The sequence below is a fragment of the Heterodontus francisci genome, chromosome 32 (assembly GCF_036365525.1).
Source record: "Heterodontus francisci isolate sHetFra1 chromosome 32, sHetFra1.hap1, whole genome shotgun sequence".
Classification (NCBI taxonomy): Eukaryota; Metazoa; Chordata; class Chondrichthyes; order Heterodontiformes; family Heterodontidae; genus Heterodontus; species Heterodontus francisci.
Genome location: NC_090402.1, coordinates 32813933 through 32834611, shown reverse-complemented (window position 1 = coordinate 32834611; position 20679 = coordinate 32813933). Strand labels below are relative to the sequence as shown.

The following is a 20679-nucleotide window of genomic DNA, read 5'->3' as shown; positions in this document are numbered from 1 at the left end:
TCACTGTTGACAAACAGGATTCTAAATAAGAAATCTAATTAATTCATAAGAAGGCAAGAACATAATAAATAGGATAAGGAGTAGGCCATACAGCCTGTCGAGCCTGCTCCGCTTTTCAATATGATCAAGGCTGATCTTTGGTTTCAGCTCCACTTTCCCACCAACTCCCCATATCCCTTCATTCCTTGAGGAATCAAAAATCTATATCAGCCTTAAATATATTCAACGGTGGAGCATCCATAACTCTCCGGGTTAGAGAATTCCAAAGATTCCAAAGAAATTTGAAGAAATTTCTCATCTCAGTCCTAAATGATCAACCTCTTATCCTGAGACTGTGCCCCCATATTCTAGATTTGCCAGCCAGGGGAAACAACTGCTCAGAATCTACCCTTTCAAAATCTTGGATATTTCAATAAGATGACTCCTCACTCATTGAAACTCCAGAGAATATAGAGACCCAATTTACTCAGCCTCTCGTCATAAGAAAAGCCTCTCATCCCAGGGACCAATCTAGTGAACCTTCACTGTACTGCCTGCAATGCAATTATATCCTTCCTTCAATATGGAGACCAAAACTGCACACAGTACTCCAGGTGTGGTCTCACCAAAGCCCTGTATAATTGTAATAAGACCTCTTTATGCTTATATTCCAATCCCCTTGCAATAAAAGCCAACATGCCATTTGCCTTCCTAATTGCTAGCTGTACTTGTATGCTAAGTTTCTGTTCCTTGTACAAGTACACCCAAGTCCCTCTGAACATTATTTTCAAGTTTCACTCCTTTTAAAAAAATATTCTACTTTTCTATTCTTGGTCATACAGAACTTGAGTATTGCTGAAAAGAGAGGCATGCTATCTAAACTTGTTGACTAACTCTCATCAGTACAAATGCAAGAATGCCAAATTTCAAAGAGAGCAACAATGTATACAACGAGAAAAGAGTGATCGGTTGGCAAGTCGACTCTGATTGGTCAAGGCGTTGCCGTGACGAATGCACCAGGGAACTATTGTCCCCTATGCTTTGTTCAAGTCAAAAAAGGTGCAATGCCTGGACATGTTCCTTTTGCCTGCAGGGGACAGGTCCCTTCATATGAACATATGTAGCTTTTAGCAAGCTTAATTGAGCCAAATTGCAAGCCCGACTAATGATTTTAAATTGGTTGTTAGTGTAATTCTTAGCACACTCGGAATTATTCAACAAGTGCTGTCCAATTGCGGAATTACATCTAACTTTATATATTGTGTGCTGAAGTTTGGAAGTACGGGCTGGTTGAGTACGGTCACCTTTAAAATAAAATACTTGAAAGCAATGCAATGGTGTAAGTTATTTCAAAATACATCTTCGTTTCTCCAGCATGTGACAAAAATGAGACATATTCTTGCAAATCATTTAAGACCCTCCCTCTTTGAAATACAGAAACTTGAACCAATTTGCATGATCAGCCTAACCCTCCACTGCCTGATAAAATATTTACAACTTTTTTTCCATATTTGATCTCAGTTCTATTTTTCTTTCTCCCACTGTTTTGCTTTCTGTACATGATTTTACACTGAATTAAATATTCTTACATTTCCTGATTTAGATTCTCAGTAAGGATTCTTCAACCTGATTGAAAACACGTACTGATGCTTGTCCTATTCACACAGGTCCCAGATCCCTTGTAAAGGGTGCTGAGCTGAACTGACTCACTAATTACTGAAAGTTGCTGCACCAATAGGCCACTAAAAGCAACCATAATGAAAGTCTAACACTGCTTCTTCACAGCTGACATCAAAAACCTGGGCATGGTTGCTTTGCAACTACCCTCTCACTGTCCTTGCTGGAGAATCTCCAACTTGCCTCTGCCCACACAGAGGACTGAGACTGCATTAGTAAAAATCACAAATGACATCCTGTGTGAACGTGGCACTCGCTCACTCCTCAATCTCTCTGCTGCCTTCAACATCATTGATCAACCCATCCTCCTCCAATGTACCCCCAAAACAACATTCTCTCCTGGTTCCTGTCATAGCACAAGCATTGTCTGGCCTTCAATGGCTTTTCCTCTATGTGGTCATCTCTGGTGTTCACCCGTGGCCATCTCTTTACAACTTACATGCTATCCTTTGTGTTACAATAATATGTTGTCAACACCTAACTGTCTTTTCCAGTGATCGACAGAAAGTTGCTACACTTATTAAAATCTGGATAAGCCAAACTTTCCTGCAGTTTAGTATTGATTAAAACCAAATGATCCTCATCAGTGCCTGCCACAGCTACCTGTCTTTGGTCTTGACCCTCTCAATCTCCCTGGTTGGCCACCAGAAGAGAGATGCTGAACCTCCATTCAGTTTCCTCTCCTACATCTGCTCTGTTATCATGACGGTTTTCTTCCATTCTGCAAATTTGCCTATCTCTGCCCCTGAAACTTTAGACCATGGCTTCACTACTAAGGCTTGACCTCTCAACCATTCTCTCAGCCAGCCTCCTTATCTCAACTCTTCACAAGTTATTTCTACAAAATGTTGCAGCCAGCATCTTCACCCACACATTATACCTTTATATCAATACCACCCTCTCTAAGCTCCACTGACACAATCAAAAATGTTGTACTCACTTTAAAATCCTCCATGGCCTCACACCAACCTACTTTAGTAATTGCTTCCAGCCTTGTATCCCTGTATAAATCCTCTGTTCCTTTATCAAGCCACTCTTTGTCCTCTCTGCTTATCCACCGTGCAACTCCCTGTCTAGTTCCCTCTGCCTTCACATCTCCCTCCCTACTTTCAAAACCCTTTCTTCGACTAAGTTATTGACTAGCCTCTCAATTCTCTCCTCTCCGATTGGCATGCAGTTCATTTCCCCCTTAACATGAAGCACTTAAAAAGGTTTCCCTATAGAAATACAAGCTTCAGTTACAGAAATTATATATAATCACATTTACAAATGCACATACCCAAACAAGGGCATGGTTGTGATTAAACAGAGGAGACTTCACAGAATCGTTACAGCACAGAAGGAGGCCATTTGGCCCATTGTGTCCACACTGGCTCTCTGAAAGAGCAATTCCCTCAGTCCCATTCCCCTGCCTTCTGCCCATAACCCTGCACATTCTTCCTTTTCATATAACTAATTCCATTTTGAATGCTTCAATTGAACCTGCTTCCACCACGTTCTCAGGCAGCACAATCCAGACCTTAACCACTCGCTACATGAAAAGGTTTTTCCTCATATCACTTTTGCTTCTCTTACCAAATATTTTAAATCTGTGCCCTCTCGTTCTCGATCCTTTCACAAGTGGGAACAGTTTCTCTCTATCTGCTCTGTCCAGACCCATGATTTTGAATACCTCTATCAAATGACCTCTCAGCCTTCTCTTCTCCAAGGAAAACAGTCTCAACTTCTCCAATCTATCTACATAACTGAAATTCCTCATCCCTGGAACCATTCTCATGAACCTCTTCTGTACTCTCTCCAATGCCCTCAAGTCTTTCCTCAAGTGCGGTGCCCAGAATTGGATGCAATACTCCAGCTGAGGCCGACCTAGTGTCTTATACAAGTTCAAAATAACTTTCTTGCTCTTGTACTCCATGCCCCTATTAATAAAGCCCAGGATACTGTATGTTTTATTGACTGCTCTCTCAACCTGTCCTGCCACCTTTAATGACATTCACATATACATCTAGGTCCCTCTGCTCCTGCACCCCCTTTAGAATTGTGCCCTTTATTCTATGTTGTCTCTCCATGTTCTTCCTACCAAAATGAATCATCTCACATTTCTCTGCATTAAACTTCATCTGCCATCTGTCTGCCCATTCCACCAACTTGTCCATGTCCTTTTGAAGTTCTACACTATCCTCCTCACAGTTCACAATACTTCCAAGTTTCGTATCATCTGCAAAATTTGAAATTGAGCCCTGTACACCAAGGTCGAGGTCAATAATATACATCAGGAAAAGTTAGGGTCCCAACATTGATCCCTGGGGAACTCCACTACAAACCCTCCTCCAGCCCAACATCCATTAACCACTACTCTTTGTTTCCTGTCACTCAGCCAATTTCGCATCCATGTTGTTACTGTCCCTTTTATTCCAAGAGCTACAAGTTTGCTGACAAGTCTGTTGTGTGGCACTGTATCAAATGGCTTTTGAAAGTCCATGTACACCACATCAACAACCATTGTCCTCATCAACCCTCTGTTAACTCATCAAAAATCTCCATCAAGTTAGTTAAACATAATTTCCCCTTAAGAAATCCATGCTGGCTTTCCTTAACTAACTTGCATTTGTCCATGTCACTATTGACTTTGTCCTGAATTTTTTTTTTTCTAGAAGTTTTCCCACCACCAAAGTTAAACTGACAGGCCTGTAGTTGCTGGGCTTATCTTTACACCAATTTTTGAATAAGGGTGTAACGTTTGCAATTCTCCAGTCCTCTGACACCACCCCTGACTCTAAGGAAGACTGAAAAATTATAGCCAGTGCCTCTGCGATTTCCACTCTCACTTCCCTCAGTATCCTTGGATGCATCTCATCCGGCCCTGGTGTTTTATCCACTTTTTTGTTCCTTAGCTCTAACCAAATTGATTCTGTCCTCAACCCCTCTGGGACATCCTTTTTCTCCAGCACTGCAATGCTCTCCTTAATCAATACTGCCACCCCTCCCCCTTTTTTCCCTTTCCTGAACACTTTGAATCCAGGATTATTTAACACCCAGTCCTGCCCTTCTTTGAGCCAGATCTCTGTTATAGCCACAATATCATTTTTCCACATGGCAATCTGTGCCTGTACCTCAGCAGTCTTATTAACCACAGTATTTTCAGCATTTCTTGTTTTTATTTCAGATTTCCAGCTTCTGCAGTATTTTGCTTTCATATCGGGATTTCTGCACTACCTGCCTGGTTCTCTTAGACTGCCTGGTGGTCACCCATTCCCTATCTGCCTGCATGCTCCTAATCTGTGGTGTGACCACCTCCCTAAATGTGCTATCCATGTAGTCCTCCACCTCCCAGATGCACAACAGTGACTCCAACTGCCGCTCCAGTTCCAAAACCCAGAGCTTAAGCTTGTGCAGTTGGTGACACTTCCTGCACTGTTTGTCTAGGATACATGGTGCATCCATGACTTCCCACATGCCACGGGCTGAACTTTCCATTCGGCAGAGCTGCCCTGCCATACCTTAACTTTACAGACTATTTATTGTAAGCTATTCTACTTATCAGGTACCCAAACAGCTCCTTCCACTGCACCAAAGCAGGAACCAAATACTGGAGGGTTAAAAAAAAAAGTAAAAAAAAAATGAAAAATGGAGCACCTCCTCCCGCTTCACTGAACTCGCCACAACTTGAATTTGATTTTCAATGTCCACGCAAAATGTCAAAAGGATGCTTGGAAATTTTCCACATGGAGGTTCTCAGTATCGCCCATGTGAATGGCCAGAATGGAAGCCAGCCAGGTGCTTTCAAAATATTAAAGTTTGCAAGAACAAAAACTAAACCATTCGAAAGTTGCACCTATCTTCAGACAGTCTGACTGAATGTAAAAGCACCACAGCATCAGCATCACAAACCTTTTCAGATCACTGCTTCCATTCAAGTTGCTTTAGTATAAATGCACATCCAAGGAACAAAACTGAACTTGAAATTTTAGGAAAATATATCTTAGGCATCAAAAGATTAAATTTAATACCTAAACTCTAGAATGTTGCACCCTAAAATTGAAATGTATATTATAAGAATTTAGCATTGCTAAATTAGATTTGAAAAAATAGCAGCTACAAATGAGAATAGGAGTTAATCTCAAAGACACATGATGCAACACAAAAAATGGAATTTAGTGATATGTTTGAGCCCAAAAGGAAATATGTGCAGCATTAATAAAATGTATTTAAAAAAACTTAATTGTGCTAGAAGTGAGAAAAACAAAATGCAAGGCTCTATAGATACATCATACAAATCTAATATGGATTTAATAGATCGTACAGATCACATGCAATAGAACTATAAGGAGTGAGTTACAAGTACCTAACTCCTCTATTGCTGGAGTTAAAATCCAGGCCTAGTTAATAGGACGATGTCTCTTTGCTTCCAAGAGCTCTGAGTGGGCAGCCCCAACCTAATTCCCAGAGGAGTTGGCTGCACTGTTTGTCCATTCCAGATATTTTGAGGTGAATTGAAAATTAGCGCAATGTTCACACATAAGGGCATCCATTGTTACTGTGGCCTTGGAAATAATGTGTAGTTGTATAGAGGAAAATTATAATTCCAGTATTGTATTATAAAGCTATAACAAGCTCAGGCTTCAAAAGATGATTTTGCATTTCTGAAAACATCTAAACCCTGAGCTTATGCTGCAGGACTGTTTAGCTCCATTGTGCTTCAAAGGCAGCCATTATTCTATTTGGTTTTGAACACAGGTACTGATTATCAGGTAAAAGTATGATGTCAACAGAAAGCAAAGTGCAAACAGGCACTCTCTCAATAGCAAACAGAACTAAATGAAACACTTTTCAGAAGCAGTTCTGTGCAGCTTTGCTTCTAGTATCAGGCTTTGGTGGTCAAACTTCTCAGGATAGGATTCCAGAGCAAGCTTTTGCAACAGCATTGTTGCTCTTTAGTACTGCTGAAACACGTACAATCTTTTCAAGTAACCTGATCTCAAATATGTCAGTCAATAGCCAGAGGCTGGCCTGATGAACCAAAATGATCTTTTTCAATTCTATACATTCCAGTGTCCGTTTTAACCCAAGCAACAAGCTCCTTCCTCGCTGCAACATTTCACACAAACACATATTTGTTTCAAAGAAAATTTATTTATTTGAAGTTTGACTACTCGATTTACATTTCAATTACATGGAATTCTAAAACACTAAGGTGCATTAATAAAATAGTTTAATATAAAAACATTGGGGGGAGGGGAAACTGACGTCAATGCACTCTACACAAATTCAAAATGAGTAATTTTTACGTGAAAAAGACGAACACCATTCATTAGGCTACAAACCAAGGGTGCATCTGGACTGCTTAAAGCCATTTTCTTTCTAAATATAGCATAAGTCACTTGTACAGGGTGTAACATAACTCTTAAAATCCACACAGTAAGAAAGATTCGTTCTCAGTATGTATTTTCAAAAACGAATAGTACTAAGCACTTGAAAGTAGAGAGAATTTAATCAGATTTTTAAAAATTTAAGTCTCTGCAGTTGCAGCCCCGCCTCTCAACACACACAAGAAGTGAATCATGTATTATGAAAAATGACACGTTTGGCGACTGTAAGGTAGGAAAGTGGAGAGAAATAAAAAAAACAATTAATTGGGACGCACTGCTGCACAAGCCTTAGTACTGTTGTGAACTGAAAGATGCTTCTATTACTATTAAATGACAATGGCAATTCAGTCGTCTGTACCTTCCAAAAACGTGTGCAAAGTATGCAGGAGAGTATTGTTACTTCAGAAAGACACAAAATACACGCTCTTTTATATCAATAGCAATAACGTTTTTTTGCTATGAAATTTGGTATTTAAAAATCCAATATCCTCAGTACTCACAGGATGCTCTTCAGTAATTTGAAAGAGCAAATCACAATATACAGTAAAACTTAGGAAATGCAATTATTTATAAAGCATAGCGCATTAAACAGTATTAAAAATGTGGTAATTTTTGGTAATATTTTATTGATTCACAACAATACTGACAGTAGTTTTCTGTCTCGGATGATCCTTTAGCAGAATAACCTCTACTCAGAAGTACTGGTGTTGTCGAGGAATGGTCTGGACATTTTTTTGGTATAATATTTTCTTGCTTCTATTTCCAAGAAAATGCACTTTTCAAAGTGAGCATCTATTTCAAAACATATATCCAGCACAATCCCTTAATTCTGAAAAGGCAAAGAGCTGCTCATTTCATTAAGGGACATATTGTCGGCTTGGTTAATAATCATGGTGATTTTAAGTAGAATAGTGAAGTAAAAATATTTGCATGATTAAAGTAGTTAGTCCAGTAGATAAAAATCAAACTACATTATGTTGGTAAGGCAATAATCTGCTCCAGTGCATAAGACAGTAATTGACAAGACTTCATTAAGCATTTTTATAATTCTGATTGAGGGCCCTCAAAGTTAATGTCATAACAGGAGTGAAGATACTGGGGAGAGCAGAAATTCTTTTGCTAGTTGTAACATTGTCAAACATACAGAATGAAATGTATATATTTTGACAAAATGTACATTAGAGTCCCCACTGGATTTATAGTTCTTGATGAGGCAACATGAGCATGAGGGGAATGCAGTTACGGTGAAATATTAACTTTTAGCATTCTAATACAAAAAGGCACACAATACTGATAATAGGTGAAAATCTTAAACAATATTCCTTCTGATAGATATTGGAGTGCAGTAAAACAGTTTGGAGTTTATAGGATACCATTTCTCCCTTTTAAATGATCGGTGCAAATTTCAATTATTTAGTACCACAAGCTTTCTTGTACAAGCCAAGACTCTTCAACTTTCTGGCTGTGGAATGCATCATTCTCAGAGCTACATCACTGCTTCACTCCCTCCTGTCGGATTTTTTTTCAATGTAAAACATCAAGGGAGCAGGAAAGCTGAAGAGAATAGGCTGAATGCATACAGTATTTTGCAGTTGAAAACTGACCCAAAAGTGGGAAACAGCATTTACACAGTGAAGGGGAGATTTGCCTTGTCAGTGCCAGATCATAATAGCTTGGCAGGATGGAACAATCCATTGCAAAACTGAGCACAAACTACTCATGATTTTATTTGACTGGATGGAAAACAGAGAGAAGCTGGTATCCAATTTTGCAGTAAGCCTCTGCCCTGCTAAGCTCTTATGTCTGACTCTGAAAAAGAAAATCTACTCCTTCACATTACAGAATTCTAAGAACAACTTCTCTCCCTCCTTGCCACATTCTTTATTATCCAATGTATTTTGGGCAATATTTTTAAATCCAATTGAGCACATTTGCTTTGTTTGAGGACGTTTCAGAAAACACTATTGCTGCAGATTTGTTCACATTTTCTCTCAAGGCTTGAGACTAAAGAGAGAATAAATGATGAGACAGTTATAAAAAGTCTAAGCACTTTAACATTTTTAAACACCTTTGGTCTTTAGTTAGTATTACACTTAAAAATGAGAAAGCCTTAATTCTAAGTTAGCTACATTTAGTAAATGTGACCCATTTATTTTTTCTGGAGCCTTCAAACCACGTACTCAAGCATATGCCTGGAACAGTTATTCATCACAACAAATACACATCAGTTCAGCTCCTTAAGATAGTCAAGAGCAGGGCAAGTGGTATTCTGCATATTTCACTTTCTACAGTTTATAAGATCTACAAGTCCTGAGTTTTTCTAAAAAAAAAAGCATTAAAAAATTAATTTTCTGCAGTTATAGTAAATCAGCTGAGAAAAGTAACCATATGATTATTTCTCCATTGCAGAACATATTTTAAACAAACGCAAAAACAACTGCCTCTCTTAAATGGCCAGTGAAAGCAGCCCATCAGGCCTGCATCAATTTTTTTCCTCCTGGGTCTCTCTCATGGCGCGCACCATCCCTGGTCAAGTACAGGCAAGTTAACCTGTGTTCAAGCACCAGCCAACACTGCTTGATAACTGGATGGTAGAAAGTGCATAAGACTTTGCTGCACATCCACAGCCAATTTGCTTTCCTTCCCTGTGGGGTACAGACAACGATTGTTTGGTGCCTCTAAAACAAACCTGTACAACTCAAATACAGAATGCAAATTTGCATCCAGTTACTCCATGGTACAGTGCAGTGAAATACCCATGCACTCACTCCCATGATGCCCAAAGTATGTCTTCTATTATTAGGCTGTGGTGACCACATTAGTGCAATGTACAAGATATGAGAAAATTCACAAAATAGCAGTCAGATGCATCTTCTGAAATACTGCCAAGTTATGAAGCATTATGGAAAAAGGCCAATTTTTAAAAACATTGAGCCTCTTCACTGACGATTTCATTAACTAGATATGGTGTAATCACTTTGGGGATGGGGAGTCAGTTGGGTGAAAATTGTTCCACATATTTCAATAATCTCCACGGAATTCATCAAAATGCTCTGTAAAATTCCAAATGAACCAGGTACTGAAACAAGCATGTGTTTAGTCAACCTGAGCTCTGAATTAGTTGAAAAATATTTATAACTTTGTACCTATACATAGATAGGAGAATATATACATACAATGGAATAAAAAGTCTGAAACCAGGTCAGGAAAGGAGAATTGGAATTCATGCGCTAAACAGTAAAAAGCTTAAATAAAAATTGTTATATCATATAATTCCCTTCATACCCTTTTCTTACGAAGTGTAAGCAAATCAATTTAAAATTACATCTCATAATATTTAAGTTTAAAATAAATTTTGTTCCAGCCTCATTCTTTACTCTTATCCACTTCAGTGAACAAACCTGTTCCCAGAATAAAATTCAGATTCCTTTTGTATTACACATAAGTAGCAGCAGTATGAGAGCAAGCTTGACCACTAGCATTGCCAGTTGTGTATACATTAATACAAAATCACAGACTTGGTATATTTTGCTTCTTTCTTTAAGAATCTAATGATGTTAATCTTGAACTATGCTCACTAAGAGGGCAACATGGTGCTAGACAAGTAAACAGATTGTTTTCAAATTCAGCTTACTGCCCTACTTCCATCCACCCTATTCCTCCAAAAAAAAAAGGTCCCAGTCAAGCTTCCTCCTGTGCCCATCCCACCACACCTCTCAAACGTATATGCTTTTGTAAACAAGTTATCTAGAGTGCGGATGGAAGCTCCCACCTCCAGCAAGAAAAGCAGCCTGCACTCCTGGTGGCTTGGATAGAAATTGCCTCCATTAAGAGTTAATATGCAAAATCAGACTTCATACATTGTGAAAGATTCGTTCAACTTGTTGCTGGGATTCTCATCCATGTGCACAGTCCAACTTTTCAGCATTTAAGATCTTATGCTGTTAATTAAAGGGAATCTAATTCCACAGAAACCATCTGTCTATAAAAGAGGTCACTTGCTGCAGACTGCACAAGTCTTGGGTCTGCCATTCAAGTAACTTTCCATACTCAAGCTGTGCTTATGGAGGTTAAACAATGTTATTCAACATTTCATTACCTTTGCACATAAAACAAGTTTTAATCCTAAATGTTACAAATACAGTAGTAAAAAGTTGCATTATGTTAAGTATTCATTCCAGTGAGTGGTTTGGCTTTGATCTGACTTCAATAAGGCTCAAGTTGTAATTATGAAATAAACATGCAGGATTTTAAATTTGTAATTCTTCTATGCTATTTTAAAGAGTGTGCAACAACTTTACCAAAACATACTAAAATTTATAAATACTATATATATATAGACATTTGTTTCTCTCTTGTGAAACAACATATTATAGAAAGGTGTGCAACATAACACTTCAAAGTGTAAGGATCCCTAACTCATTTTGGTTAGTATTGGTTCTTTAAAAAGGTCAGCATACTCAAGCTTGGCCATATAGCCTATGCTCCATGTAACTATTACACAGAAGTTTTAAAAGTACTAAAGAGGGCTCAAGCTTGATTAGAATTGGAATTGATTTTCTACTGCACAAGACCACTTGTAACAGGACCTTTCTCTCTACCTGAACAACCAATACTAAGGAGCATTATTCATTGCACCTTGGTTTTTAAGGCTCAGAGTTGTCTAAACATAACTTCCAGCTTGCTCCACAGAAACTAGAGTGCTGGCAGAAACAGCCTTTCAATTCACAATTATAAGGTGGAGCTGTTTAACAAGAGTAAAACTACATTTATTATTTATATACATGAAGCTAGAGGCATTTAATCCTTTATACCTATGCCCTTCAGTGTTTTTTTAAATCCCAAAACTAAGGATCAATAAGAAAAGTAAACATATTATTATAGTCCAGGATGGGAGCAGTAAATAGGCAGACTGTGCACAGAGCATTCCAAGCTGCAAAACTATCTGTGGTCCTTGATAATGCATTTCGATAGCAAAAGCTCAGCTTCTTCAATCTCAGAACAGATTGTAGTGCTGCATGTGTAAATTTTGGCTGTGTTTTCCAGTTAACCGTAACTAAAAGGCATTTCTGCACACGAACAGCACTACCTCCTGAAAGTTTGTTGCAGATTAATTTCCTGCACTCATGCTGGAGTTAGCACTGCTGCAACTCTCTTCATATGTTGGGGGAGGATCTGTTGAAAAACAAAAAACAAAATTACATATCCTTCAAATCTGCAAACAGCTTGTTTGTTTTTCTTTAAGAAAGCTTATTGGTTTTCTCAATTGTTTAGAAACTTTTAAAATAGAATGCCAATGGTTGAACTTGGAAATCAATAACTAGAGTAACTTTGGCTATTAAGATATTGCTGCTAGTTTAGTGAAATATAATTAAAGGAAAAGATAAATAAACTTGAACTAGCTCTACATTTCTCAATTACACAAAAAAAGCAGAGAACCTACCATAAGGATAGGCCCATGAGCTATATTCAGGAGGTAAAATCAGAGGATTTTCACTAAGATCTGCAACAACAGGTCCATCTGCATAGTAAGGGACTGTAGCACCAGTTGAAATACAAAGCATGGGACCAGGAAGCTGCCCACTAGTATTGCTTTCAAAGCCAGATGCATAGCTAAAAGCATGAGGCGATAATGTCTGCTGCTGAGAGTGGCTTTTTGTTGGAAGAATGATGCTGTCCATGGGCTGATAACCAGTGGCCCCAACATCTTCAGCTGGTGGAGCTGTGGGGATCACTGTGGCTTGAGTAGGTTCGGGTTGTCTGGATGGAGTCAGTGGGGGACTGTTCACTGCAATATTTCCAATATAAATTGGCAAGCTGACTAAAATCTCTGGTGATCGGACAGAAACCTGTGAAAACACAAAAAAGGTCTGGTTTTATTCCAGTTTTTCCACAATCTTTGAAAAGTTGAAACAATCTTGTTGTATAAAATAAAGTAGCATTCTAAAGGTAGGGACAAAAAAAAAAAAAGAGATCGAATTCTACTTTGCCCACTGGGCCATCAGGACTGCTTCCTGATGCAAAACTAAGTGACAATAAAGTGCTACATTTATTCCCTGGTTTGTGTTGAGCAGGCAGGGCAGCAAATGAGACTCAGGGTCCAAGGTTAGTGAGGACAGGATGTGAAAAACGTGAGCTAGTATCTGCACTCCTGATCCTAACCAGTGACCTGCGTCGGAAAGGCTGCATGTGCGATATTGGTTGGCAGCAAGATCATGTTCAGCTGGATACTCTCCATGGTCAAACAGCATTATAACAATATCTGTCTTGCTTTATATGTGAAAATGATCCCTTGGACACAACAAAGGGTTGCCAATGCCTGAGGAACTGTATCTGAGCACATCCTAGGCTGTTAAGGGAAGCAAGAGAAGAAATAGCAGAGACCATTATTTTCCAATCCTCTCTGGCTACAGGTGTGGTGCCAGAGGACTAGAGTACAGCAATCGACGTAGCATTGTTTAAAAAAAGCGAGGAAGGAATAGACTGAGTAATTACAGGCCAGTCAGCCTAAGCTGGTGGAAAAATTATTGGAAAAAATTCTGAGGGACAGGATACATCATTTCGAAAAACACAGATTAAGCAAAGACAGTCAACTTGGATTTGTTAAGTCTTTTCTGACTAACATGATTGAATTTTTCAAACAGGTAACAAGGAGGATCGAGGAGGGTACTGCATTTGACGTAGTCTATATGGACTACAGCAAGGCTTTTGACAATGTCCCACATGACTGACTGGTCACGAAAGGAAAAGCCCATAGGATTCAAGGCAAAGTGGCAAGTTGAATCAAAAACTGGTTAAGAGGCAGGAAGCAAATGGTAATGGTCGATAGGTTTTTTTGTGACTGTAAGGCTGTTTCCAGTGGGGATCCACAGGGCTTTTCATTATTCATTTCATGGGATGTGAGTGTCACTGGCAAGGCCAGCATTTGCTGCCCATTCATAATTGATCTCAAGAAAGTGGTGGTGAGCTGCCTTCTTGAATGGCTGCAGTCCACCTGGCATGGATACACCCACAGAGCTGTTAGGGAGTTATAGGATTTTGATCCAGCAACAGTGAAGAAACGGTGTTATATTTCCAAATCAGGATGGTAGGTGGCTTGGAGGGGAACTTACAGGTGGTGGTGCTACCACATGTCTGCTGCCCTTGTCCTTCTAGGTGCAACAGGTCGTGGGTTTGGAAGATGCTGTTGAAGGAGGCATGATGAGTTGCTGCAGTGCATCTTGTATGTGGTACACACTGCAGTCACTGCGCATCAGTGGCGGAGGGAGTGTATGTTTAAGGTGGTAAATGGAGTGCCGATCAAGCCAGCTGCTTTGTCCTGGAGCTTCCAGAGTGTTGTTAGAGCCACATTCATGCAGGCAAATGGAGAGTATTCCTCGCACTCCTGACTTGCACCTTGTAGATGATGGACAAGCTTTGGGAAGTCAGGAGCTGGGTTGCTCGCCACAGAATTCCCAGCCTCTGACCTACATTTGTATTTATGTGGCTGCTCCAGTTCAGTTTCTGGTCAGTGGTAACCCCCCAGGATTTAGATAGTGGGGGAATTCAGTGATGGTAATGCCGTTTAATGTCCAGGGGGGGATGGTTAGATTCTTTCGTTCGCACTTGTGAGACACAAATGTTACTTGCCACTTATCAGCCCAAGCCTGAATGTTGCCAAGGTCTTGCTGCATATGGACACAGACTGCTTCAGTGTCTGAGGAGCTGCAAATGGTACTAAAGATCATACAATTATCAGCGAATATCCCCACTTATGACATTATGGAGGGAAGGTCATTGATGAAGCAGCTGAAATGGTTGGGCCTAGGACACTATTCTGAGCAACTCCTGCAGCAATGTCCTGGGGCTGAGATAATTGATCAACAACCATAGCCATCTTCCTTTGTGCTTCGTATGACTACAACCAGTGGAGAGTTTTCTCTTGATTCCCATTGACTTCAATTTGGCTCGGGCTCTTTGATGCCATACGCAGTCAAATGCTGCCTTAATATCTAGGGCAATCACTCTCACCTCACAGAGTTCAACTCTTTTGCCCATGTTTGGTCCAAGGTTGTCATGAGGTCAGGAGCCAAGTGGCCCTGGCAGAACCCAAACTGAGCATTAGTGAGTAGGTTGCTGTTTAAGTGGCGCTTGATAGCACCGTTGCCGACACCTTCCATCACTTTGCTGATGATCGAGAGTAGACTGATGGGGTTGTAACTAGCTGGATTGGATTTGTCGTCAGTAGTAGGTCTCTCGCCTTTTGTGGTATATATGATTTTGACTTGGATGTATGAGTTATGATTAAGAAGTTTGCAGATGATTAAAAAATTGGCCGTGTGGTTGATAGTGAGGAAGAAAGCTATAGACTACAGGAAGATATTAATGGACTAGTCAGGTGGACAAAACAGTGACAAATGGTGGTCAATCTGGAAAAGTGTGTGGTAATGTGTTTGGGGAAGGCTAACAAGGCAAGCGAATACATAATAAATGGTCAGATACTGAGAAGTGTAGAGCAACAGAGGGACCTTGGAGTGCATGTCCACAGATCCCTGTAGGTGGCTGGACAGGTAGATACAGTGGTCAAGGAAGCATATGGGATACTTGCCTTTATTAGCTGAGGCACAGAATACAAGAGCAGGGAGGTTATGCTAGAACTGTATAAAACATAGATAGGCCGCAGCTGCAGTACTGCATACAGTTCTGGTTACTGCACAATAGGAAAGATGTGATTGTACTAGAAAAGGTACAGAGGAGATTTATAAAGACGCTGCCCGAACTGGAGAATATCAGTTATGAGGAAAGATAGGATTGGCTAGGCTGGTTTACTTTAGGACGGAGGAAGCTGAGGGGAGATCTAACTGAAGTGTAAAAAATTATGAAGGGCCTAGATAAGAAGGCCCTATTCTGCTTGTTTGAAGAGTCCATAACCAGGGGGCACAGATTTAGCTTAAGAGGTAGGAGGTTTAGAGGGGATTCGAGGGGAAATTTTCTTACCCAGAGGATGGTGTAGATCTGCAACTCACTGTCTGAAAACGGTGGTAGAGGCAGAAACCCTAACATTTAAAAGATACTTGGTATGCACTTGAAGTGCTGTAACCTGAAGGCTACGGACTAAGAGCTGGAAAGTGGGAGTGGGCTGGATGGCGACTTGTCCACTGGCGCGGACATGATGGGCCGAATGTCCTCCTTTGGTGCTGTAAATTTCTATGATTCTATGACATGCTAGAAGAGGAGGAAGGTGAATTCCAGATTAAGTGACTTTGCAGGAGGTGGTATTCCAGGCTGAATAAACCTTACTAGTATGAGTAAACAATGCTGCCTCACTCATGCCACCAACAAATTTACACTAGCCAGGAACATCAGCATGTACAGATGCACGTACGTCCCTCACCATACCATACATTATTTGCAACTGGCGAATCTCAAGAAATCAAAGGGTACATTTTTTTTTACATAATGGATGTGTTGAGATATTGATACTAAGTGAGAGGATAAGCTGTTTGGGAGGGGTGGAAAGATTGAGTTGGGAGATTGAATAACTACTATTTCAGGAGAATGGGGGAAGTGACTAGTTGTGAAGAGGTGCTGAGTAGTTTGAGCTGAGTAGTGAAGGAGTAGGAAGGCGCAGTGAATAGCTGTGGACAGAGGGTGTGGGAAAATATTAGTTTAGTTTAGAGATACAACACTGAAACAGGCCCTTCGGCCCACCGAGTCTGTGACGACCATCAACCACCCATTTATACTAATCCTACGCTAATTTCATATTCCTACCACATCCCCGCCTGTCCCTATATTTTTCCCTACCAACTACCTATACTAGAGGCAATTGCTAATAGCCAATTTACCTATCAACCTGCAAGTCTTTGGCATGTGGGAGGAAACGGGAGGAAACCGGAGCACCCGGAGGAAACCCACGCAGACACAGGGAGAACTTGCAAACTCCACACAGGCAGTACCCGGAATTGAATCCGGGTCGCTGGGCCTGTGAGGCTGCAGTGCTAACCACATCGCCACTGTGCACTGAGTGGAGGTTGGGCTAGTGAATACTCAGCAAGTAACACCCTGAGACACAATTAGGCTTGGTGATTAGGGATGAGGAGTAATTGGGGAGAGATTTGTAATTTGGAGGAAAAGACTGGATATGGGTGGTAATTAATTAATTAATTGAAGGGCACTTGGGGATAATTAGCTGAGAGTATATGAAGCTGTGTTGATGGTAAGTGACAGGGGAAGGGAATGGGGCATGAATGAGTCATTGGGAGGTAGGCAATGGGTACTGAGGTGGTGGTAATAGTAGGGGGAAGTGCAGAAAGTTACCGGAGAAGAGTTTACGTCGAGAGAGAATAGAAGCAGTTTGAAATGAGAGCACAAAGCTGGCTGAAAAATTCATGGTTGTGGAAAAAAATTAGGACTGCCCAACAGGCTGAGCTCAGGTTCACTGGTTATGTTAAGGTGCAATATTTAAAGGCTGTAGGGCAAGCCAATCTTACATTTTCTAACAATGGATCAGAGGCAAGGAGCTTTAAAAAAGGATCAAATTATACACAGAAAAGTAACAATTTAAAATAAAAAATAAAACTTACCGAGAGGAAAATTGGGTAAACAAAATGGCAGATGGACCTGAATGTCTTACACCACTGTGTTACCCATGGTGCAAGGCTTGCAACTGCATGTTGAACACCAAAAGCAAGTTCAATGATTTGTTTACACGGAGATAAACAGATCAGTGATCAGATGACCACTGAAAATCATATTAGAGTGCACACAATGAAATTACTGGAATGCACCACTACTACTTGTGCATATTTTAACAAGACAATCCCCATCAGAATATTTAACAGGATTTTTCAACCCATATACTGATTTGAATATAGTATAACGGTCAAAGTCACAATTTACCTCTTCTGTGACTCTAAACGTAGTGGTGCACTAACCCTTGGGTAGTGGGGGTGGTCGGTTAGCTCAGCTGGCAAGACGGCTAGAGTGTGATGCAGAAAGACGCCAACTGCGCAGATTCAATCCCTGTCCAACTAATGGGGCTGCCCTCACCTGCTTTACTTCTTTGAGCCCCCACACCAACACTGCTAGAGTTCCCCTAGTATCTATCCTTGACATGAATTTCTCATCTTCACACTGCCCTCAGCGACATACTCTGAAAGTGTCTCTGGTTCCATATTTATGCTGGCGACACCAAACTTTACCTCACCACCTCTCAATCCCACTAACTGTAGTCAGATGCTTGCCTGATATCCACTCTTTAAAATTAATCAGTATTTCCACCAACTAAACATTCCAAAGACTGAAGTCACTGCCTTTGGCTCCCACCACAAACTCCATTTCCTCGCCACTGATTTCATTTCCCTTCATGGTGACTACCTGAAGCTGAACCAGACTGTGTGCAAAGTTGGTGTCCTAACTGACCCAAAACAGAGTTCAGACCCTACATCCCCTCTATCACAAAGACAGCCTGCTTCCACCTCTAACACTGTCCACATCTGCCCCTGCTTCAGTACATCCGTTGTTGAAATTTGCAATTCTTGTTACCTCCAGATTTGACTATTTCAAAGCTCACCTTGCTGGACTGCCATCTTCCTCCCTACAGGACCTTGAGCTCATCCAAAGCTCTGCTACTCCTTTCCTAACTCAGACCAAATTCTATTCACCCATCACTCCCGTGCTCACCAACCTACATTGGTTTCCAGTCGAACAAAGCCATAATTTTGAAATTCCTACCCTTGTGTTCATATCAGTCCAAGGCCTCACCCCTCTTTATCTCTGCCACCTCCTCCAGCCTGAAGCCTCCACGACCTCTGTGTTCCTCCAACTCTGGCTGCTTTTGCAATCCCCACCTCCTTCACCTTATCTTTGGTGGCCTGGGCTTCAGCCAAAGCTTTAATTTAGTCCCCAAACCTCAAAGCTCTCCATTTCTCTCTTCTTTAAGGCACTGCTTAGAACCTACCATTTGACCAAGCATCTGTTCCAATCTCTCCTTCTCTGGTTCAGTGTCAATTAAATGCTACTTCTTGCTCAGTGTTAAAGCTCTACCCTGCCTTATGTTGCAGCATTACATATTTCAACAGTTACTACTAAGGCCAGCAACTGGATGCTTAAAAAAAAGTTGTTTGGGGGAAAGGAGGAAAATAAGGGGTTGAGTAGACAAATTCCTCTATCCTAGTCACCTTTTTTTTTTGCGCGGGTGGTGGTGGGGGGGGGTGGCGTTAAAGATACTTGACAATTATTGTCCTCACCTGAATGAAATAATCTATTTGTATTAAATTGCAACCATGTAGAGATGACTGAGGTAAGGCTGGCACAATGATCTGCTCCTTCCATTCGGCTTGTTTCCAAGATTTTACTCCTGACCCTTCAACTTCTGCAATCGTTCGCAAGTCATAGATTAATCGCTTTGATTTATAGGTAACTTTCTGTAACAAAATATCAAAACAGGTATCCAGAGATTAATTTATTTGAAATGAAATATAACAAAGTACTCAAAAACTGGAGTTTCCAAGGCCAAGAATCCAATTAAATCAAAAGGTGAAAACAGTACCTGAAGGGCTAAATCATAAATTAACATTGAAAACCAAGTAACCTGCAGAAGTGACATCAAAATCCTTATGAAGAACATCACTCATGCAATATGATGTGCTGCATTTCATAAACTTGGGCTGTATTGAAAAGGACCAAACAGAAATTAAGTAAAACTCAATCAGGGCGGCACAGTGGCGCAGTGGTTAGCACTGCAGCCTCACAGCATCAGGGACCTAGGTTCGATTCTGGGTACTGCCTGTGCGGAGTTTGCAAGTTCTCCCTGTGACCACGTGGGTTTTTGCCAGGTGCTCCGGTTTTCTCCCACAGCCAAAGATTTGCAGGTTGATGGGTAAATTGGCCAGGGTAAATTGCCATTGTGGGATTACTGCAAGGGTGGTTGTTGGTCGGCACAGATGCGGTGGACCGAAGGGCCTGTTTCAGTGCTGTATCTCTAAATAAAAAAAAATTTTTTTTAAAAAATCATTGTTGGCACAGGAGAGAGGAAGGAATGTGTATTTTGATTGTGAACAGAGTTTCATATTCAGAAAGGCAAATGAGTTTAAAGTTGTTAATTATATGCTTCTTGATGTACACTTTTATTTGTAACATTACCCATCATTTTTTTTTCTTGAAAATTATGATATGGATCTCCATATTTTATCATTCATGGTAGGTTATAAAGGGAAAAAGCCTGCACTAGACAGTTTTTAACCCAGTTTCCCCAAATTAATTCTCCAATAGCTTCATAAAGTAATAAGAAAAGAAAGCTTGGGAAAAAACAGAGAGCTTCAGAGATAGCAAGAACCACACAGAATATCGAGCAGGCTTATTTCCCATAAAGGTCAGTGTTGCTCAATTGGCCACAACCCAAATGTAAACTTGCTATGGATCACTAAGGCAGGAAAGTGGAGAACACCCACTTTTAACCAGGGCTTCCTGAATGCTGGCCTTAGTACATACTGTACTTATAATACAAAGCAGCATAGCAAATACTACTAAAATTTTTGGCATGTGTTTATGTTTTTACTTCAAGCGCTCGGTAAAGCAATGTATTAGAAATTTGAATTAGACAATCTATTAAAATCCTGGGAAATTTATCTTCAGGTTTGGGGGGGGGGGCCTGCACCACTTGCACAGATCT

General features: G+C 40.5%; 1 protein-coding gene across 1 annotated transcript in view; it reads right to left on the bottom strand.

Moving 5' to 3' along the window:
• Positions 1–9348: 9348 nt before the first annotated feature.
• Positions 9349–20679, bottom strand: part of arrdc1b (arrestin domain containing 1b) — a 79633-nt gene continuing 68302 nt past the window's right edge. The window contains exons 6-8 of the mRNA XM_068012664.1: positions 19256–19432; positions 12469–12874; positions 9349–12200 (exon numbers count right to left, since the gene is read on the bottom strand). Coding sequence (XP_067868765.1) covers positions 12136–12200; positions 12469–12874; positions 19256–19432 — 648 coding nt within the window. The 3' untranslated portion in view covers positions 9349–12135. The remainder of the gene's footprint in view (positions 12201–12468; positions 12875–19255; positions 19433–20679) is intronic.